At 56.7% G+C, this 6,120-nt stretch overlaps 1 protein-coding gene across 1 annotated transcript; it reads left to right on the top strand.

Annotated features, from left to right (window-relative positions):
* The first annotated feature begins 836 nt into the window (after positions 1–836).
* On the top strand, positions 837–5,270 carry PDX1 (pancreatic and duodenal homeobox 1). Its single transcript, XM_025996603.1, has 2 exons — positions 837–1,239; positions 4,825–5,270. Exons 1-2 carry the CDS (start codon positions 837–839, stop codon positions 5,268–5,270), a joined length of 849 nt encoding a protein of 282 aa, XP_025852388.1.
* The last annotated feature ends 850 nt before the right edge of the window (positions 5,271–6,120 follow it).

Genomic DNA, 6,120 nt, shown 5'->3' on the forward strand with positions numbered 1-6,120 from the left:
ACTGCACTGAGTTTGTCAAATGAACCCCAATTTCCCCAAAATCAAAATTAATAATGCCCTTCGACTTAAAATAATAAAAAGCTAGTGTGAACGATTTTTTTTTTCTGAAGTTGCAGTTTACAGAAGTCCCCAGAGCACAGCCACAGATTTAAAAAAACATACAACAAATGCTGGATCTTTATGTGTTAGCTGACATCATTGTGGTTATGTACAAATTTCATGAATAAAATAGGACCAACTGCTTCTAACCTATAAAATCTGTAAATTTTTTTGACTGTATTCCCTAACAGGTAAAAAAAAAAAAAAAACAAAGTTTAAATACACAACCTTGGCATAAGCATGTTCATAAATTATATTAATAACGTTTATGTATATTAGTAAACTAATGTATTATGTACATTATGTTGTTTGTCAAACAAACAAGGAAAAGAGATCACACAAAGTGTGACGAAAATCTATTTCTAAAATTGAATGTAAATTTAATATTTCCATGAGTGCTCCACTTCACACAGCACTGCCAGCTGCGCATACAGGTGCGTGCGGTAAACTAAGCAGAGAGAAAATTGAAAGAAATGCAGGTGCTCTTCGGTACCTAGGCCTTGCTTCTTAAGGCAGGCGGCCAGGCCAATAATGGCCCCAGGCTGAGCCACGTGGGGCACCGCCGAGCCTATGGCGCGGAGGCCGGCCGGCCAGTCCCCGCCGGTGGCGGGTTCCCTCCGCCAGCAGAGCGGAGCTGTCAAAGCGAGCAAGGGTGGCGCCGGGAGTGGGAGCGCTGCACAGCTCCAGCTCCCCGGCTCCAGCTCCCTAGTCCTGGCCTCCAAGCCCCGGCCGCAGCCATGAACAGCGAGGAGCAGTACTACGCAGCGACGCAGCTCTACAAGGACCCGTGCGCCTTCCAGCGGGGCCCGGCTCCCGAGTTCAGCGCCAGTCCCCCTGCGTGCCTGTACATGGGCCGCCAGCCCCCGCCGCCGCCGCCCCCGTTCCCGGGGACGCTGGGAGCTCTGGAGCAGGGCAGCCCCCCGGACATCTCCCCGTACGAGGTGCCTCCCCTCGCCGACGACGCCGCGGTGGCGCACCTCCACCACCACCTCCCAGCTCAGCTCGCGCTCCCCCACCCGCCGGCCGGGCCCTTCCCGGAGGGAGCCGAGCCAGCAGCCCTGGAGGAGCCCAGCCGCGTCCAGCTGCCTTTCCCGTGGATGAAGTCTACCAAGGCTCACGCCTGGAAAGGCCAGTGGGCAGGTAAGCCTGGCTCCCCGCCCCCCTCGTCCTCGCCGCCTCTGGCCCCGGCTGCCCCCACCTCCAAATGCTCCCCAGGACCCTCTGCCGGCTGGCGTTCCCATCGCCAGGGACAACCCAAGGTCGGACTAAACTGCACAGGAAGCCAACTTAGGCCATCCTACACAGAACCACCTTTACGGTCCCTTTTGGGGCGTCTTTTCCACTCAGCTCTCCTTCTGGGAGCTTAAACCCTTCCTTCCCCGTACACCGAACTCCAGCAGCCCGCGCACCCCCAGAGAGCTAAGGCCTGGCCGAGCTCCAGGCTCCGGACCCTCCGCACCCCTCCACTCGGGGATCCGCCCGGCAGGACTGCACCGAGTGATCGTCAGGGAAGCCGAGCGGGGCTGTGGGAGGCTCCCGCCCCGGGACGAAGCTGCTCCGGAGTCCCGGGGCCCCCGGCCCTGAGCCCATCCGGGAGGCTTCCTTAGAGGAGTACAGGCAGGCTCGGGGCGGGGGGCACTCGGGGCTCGCGGAAAAGCAGGGAAGACAGACTGCACCTAAGTCTGCAAAGGTGCTCGGTGGGCCGGAGTTGGGGTGCGGGGTGCGAGGGGTACTCACGGCAGGACCGAGGCCTGGCTGCTCAGCCTGGGACACAGGCAGCTTCGAGAGGCGTCTGCGATGCTAGTTCACTTCTGAACAAACAGAAACGTTCGAAGGGGTCTCCTCCCGCTGCTTCCCAGCAAGCAAGTTTGAGGAGGGAGATGCCCCACCCCCCGCATGGCCCTTTCTGGGAGGCGTGAGCACCGGGCCCCCGCGGCCCTGGGCGCCGGCGTGTCCCCGAAGGCCGTCCCGGGAGCCCGAAGGCGGAGACGCGGAGCAGCCTCCGGGCCCCCTCCCCGGCGAGCGGCCGCCGCTCCTGGCCGCTACACAATGTTATCGCTTCCGTGCCGCAGTCACCTGTGGTCACACCTGCATGGCGCGTACCTGACTTTTCCTTTCCTTCCAGGAATCGGGGGTAAGGGGAAAGAGGCGCAGGCCGGCGGCCCCGACCCCCGAGAGTCCGTGGCGCCCCGTGCGCCCCCGGCGCCTGTCACAGACCCCGGCGCAGCCCAGCGAGCTTTGGGGGGTCCGGGCTCGCCCAGGGGCCCCGGGGCTCGCCTCTTCCTAGTTCCCTTTTCCTTGAAGGCCGAGCGTGAGGACCAGGCGGGGCCGGAGGCAGGACAGGGCCAAGCTCAGCGGCTGTCTTCCCCACCTACGGCGCAGCCCGGGGCGAGGGGGCGCCAGACGCGGCCGGGAGCCTCTGCGCACTGACGCCGCCCGCGGCCGCCGCCAGGGGCTGGGAGCCTTGGGAAATGCGGGATTCTTGGGAGGCGGGAGGACCACGTCCCTCCACCCAGGGTGGGGATTGGGGACGCGCGTTCCCGGCCTTCCCGGACCTCCCAAAGAGGCCCTAAATGAAACGTTCTGAAGCCAGGTAACATCTCCACCAGGGTATGACTCCTACACTCGTGGAGCTCGGGAGCTCGGGCTAGGGCAGACCTAAGGAGCCAGACAGTAAAACCCGATGGAAAATTGGCGACCTTGCCCTGGAATGGGGGAACCTCGAAACCGTAACCCCCTCAGGTTGGAGAGTCCCACGGAGAAGCCTTTGCCAGAGCCCTCTGACCCGCTACAAGCTCAGCCAAGGGCCAGCCTACTTTTCTGTAAGGTACTCCTGCGGCCTGGAGGTCCTCCCGGAAAACTCTTGAAAGAGCAGAGCTTCAAGGGTCTGTGAACTCACCTGCCCACTCCTAGTGGGGTTTCAAAACCCCAAGGGAGAGTAAAGTGACCAACGGTCTTTCCTTTGTACTATAGACATGAATACTAACAACAATGCTGTAGGAACTTTCGAAAATGTCAACCTAGGAAATGAACTGCATTAGCCTCACTGGAGGGCTTATCCCTAAACCGCCTCACCCTGCGCCTTAGGAAAGGGCACAGACCTGGGGACTATTGACATCTTCTCAATAACACCACCAGCAGCCTCCATCCTCTCTGCCAACTTGTCCTGAGCATTGGTGTCCTGGGGTAGTGGATCCTGCCGGGTGGCTGACAGCACCTCCGTGAAGCCGTGGGGGAACAGGGCCAGAGCCCTGAGAGACTGTGATTTGAATTTAAGAATGTGGCGGGCGGGGGCTTTTTAAACTTCCCCTTAAGGCTTGCTTGCTTCTCTCCCATGCCAAGGAAAGCTTGGAAGTGTAAGACTCTGGAGACGCTCCCCAAGGAGCAGTACTCCTCTCCTGACTGATCCAAGCCTCTGCCTTGGGTTCTGGGTGCCTCCTTTTGGCCTGAGGGGAACCCTCCTCCCAAACACACCCCATACTAGCTTTTCAATTCCCTAAAGCTTCCTAACAGTCACAGGAGAAATACCCCAGACTCCGTCCTAAGACAAGCAGATTTAGGGGTCGTCCTAGAGTGTTGGTGGAACTTAAGTGGGCCAGAGACTACCGCTCAGGTGCAGTCGGTATCTCACAGAAAAAGGAAAAGCTAAAGAGCCCCGGAGCACAGTGGCAAACAGCAGGTGTGCGGAGGTAATTGACTGGGCCAGCGGCCGCTTCCTTGCGACCCGGGCTTGGAGCTGGAATGCCTGAGCCTTTGACTCCACCACTCGCACATCCTGCATAGGGCTCTCCATTCCCAGTGGGAATCCGACCCCTGGAGGCTCCTCGCTCACCTTTGCCTGCATTTGGAGCCCAGGACTCAGAGGCCAGGGCTGATGGGGACTTCCTTGGTGCCCCATATAGTTTCCCTTCTCCAGAACAGGGATCCGGTAGAGATTAAAACAATTGTAGAGAACTTACCAGCTCAGCTCGTGAGTTGGGGATGATTACAATATAACTGTATAGAGAGATAACACATGGTTGGATATAACACTATATGTCATAAGCTCAGGGGTGTTTTTGGCTCAAGGTTTTTCACCAAGGTTTTTCAACATTTCACCAAGTTGATTGTGAAATCAATTAACTGGCCTGAGGCCTTTTTAAAAAAAAATGAAATAGTAAACAATAGGAAAAATTAGTATCATATGTGATAAAGGTTGGTTTTATGTCTTGAAAAATTTTTGTGCCAATTCTATGTTGGTGTGTGAACTGGGTAGTGATATGAAATGTGTTCTTACTGTGGGTCATCGTCAGAAAGCTGTGGGTTTTTAGAAGTCTTATATTAAAAGCACTTATTGCCTTTGTAGAATGGAGTAAGCTTAAGTATGTATTGTGTGTGCATTTTAATCACCTTCAACCCAAACATTGGCCTAGTGAACCCCCTGAAGGATCAGTGCTTGATAGAGCCCACCTGCCCCCACATGCTCACAGAGAGTGTGAGCCTGAGAGCAGGCACAGCTTTGACACCCCGCCCCCCCAAAAAAATAAATAAATAAAAGGTGACATTTGCTGGAAAAGGGCTGCATGAGCCCAGACTGAGCTCTGGGGTAGGAGGCTGGGACTGAGTGGCAGGAGTGCCAGGCAGGACCAGGTCTCTCAGGCCTGGGGCTGAAGTGCTGGCCTTCAGGGGTGGGGCAGGAGGAGCCTGGGGGCCAGGGACCACACTCACATGCCCTGTCACTCGCAGGCGGCGCCTACGTTGCAGAGCCAGAAGAAAACAAACGGACTCGCACTGCCTACACTCGCGCCCAGCTGCTGGAGCTGGAGAAGGAGTTCCTGTTCAACAAATACATCTCGAGGCCACGCAGGGTGGAGCTGGCCGTCATGCTGAACTTGACCGAGAGGCACATCAAGATCTGGTTTCAGAACCGCCGCATGAAATGGAAAAAGGAGGAGGACAAGAAGCGCAACTGCGGTACAGCGCCCGGGGGCGTCGCGGACGCGGAACCAGAGCAGGACTGTGCGGTGAGCTCTGGGGAGGAGCTGCTGGCACTGCCGCCCGCGCTGCCCCCGGGGGGTGCTGTGCCGCCTGCTGTTCCCGCCGCTGCCCGGGAAGGACGTCTGCCGCCGGGCCTGAGTGCATCGCCGAAGCCGTCCAGTGTGGCGCCCGTGCGACAGCAGGAGCCCCGGTGAGAGATGGGGGCTCCTCCTTGCCAGGCGGTTTCAACCACTGGTAAAGAAGGGGGGAGCAGGCGTAGGACCCTGGGTGTAGACAACCAGCTCTGGCCCTTCAAGGGGTTGGGAACTGCAGAGGACACCCCAGATGGAAGGGGAGAACTTGAGTTCTCAGGCCCCTGTGCTAACTAGGACTCCTTAGAGAGACACTGGGAGACCTTCTGGAAGAAGAGGAGAGGCTTTCTGTTATATCTGGGGCCTCTTCCGGTGATATTGTTGGATTGGTGACATCTGCTGCTGTGCAGGTCCTAGCACTTCAGAACCATGGACCTCTTTAGAGAAGCCAGCTCTTCCAAAGACAACAGAAACTACAAGTCGGAATGCCCTCCAACACATTTTGCAGGCAAGCTGGACGGAGCACCTTCATCTGTCCCGAAACAGAGCCACTTTTACTCAGGCCTCCACCTTAAAGCTTAGAAATAATTGAAAGGAAATGTCTAAGGTTTCAAAGACCTAGTGAAATTGATGCCTGTGGAATAGAATGATTCCTCCTCCTCTTGCTCCTCCACGTGTCTTCATCTTCCTTTTTAAAATCCTTTATGTATCACCACGTATTTCACCAGCTCACATCCTCCAAACTGCATCTCTTTCCTCCAAAGAAGAGAACGTCTTGCAGGAGTGTGTGTGTGGGGGGGGGGGGGGGGGGCAGCAGGGCTGGGATATACGGGCAGTGCCAGAGGCCCTGTACATTCACTTTGCCTGACACTTGGAGGGAGGGCAATTGGAAGGAGGCCTAGAGTACGGGGTTTGGGGGAGAAAGATGGCCCTAAACCATCACTGAACTGAAGCTATTTGGAACTTTCTATTT

This window comes from Vulpes vulpes, chromosome 9 (genome assembly GCF_048418805.1).
Source record: "Vulpes vulpes isolate BD-2025 chromosome 9, VulVul3, whole genome shotgun sequence".
In the NCBI taxonomy this organism is placed as follows: Eukaryota; Metazoa; Chordata; class Mammalia; order Carnivora; family Canidae; genus Vulpes; species Vulpes vulpes.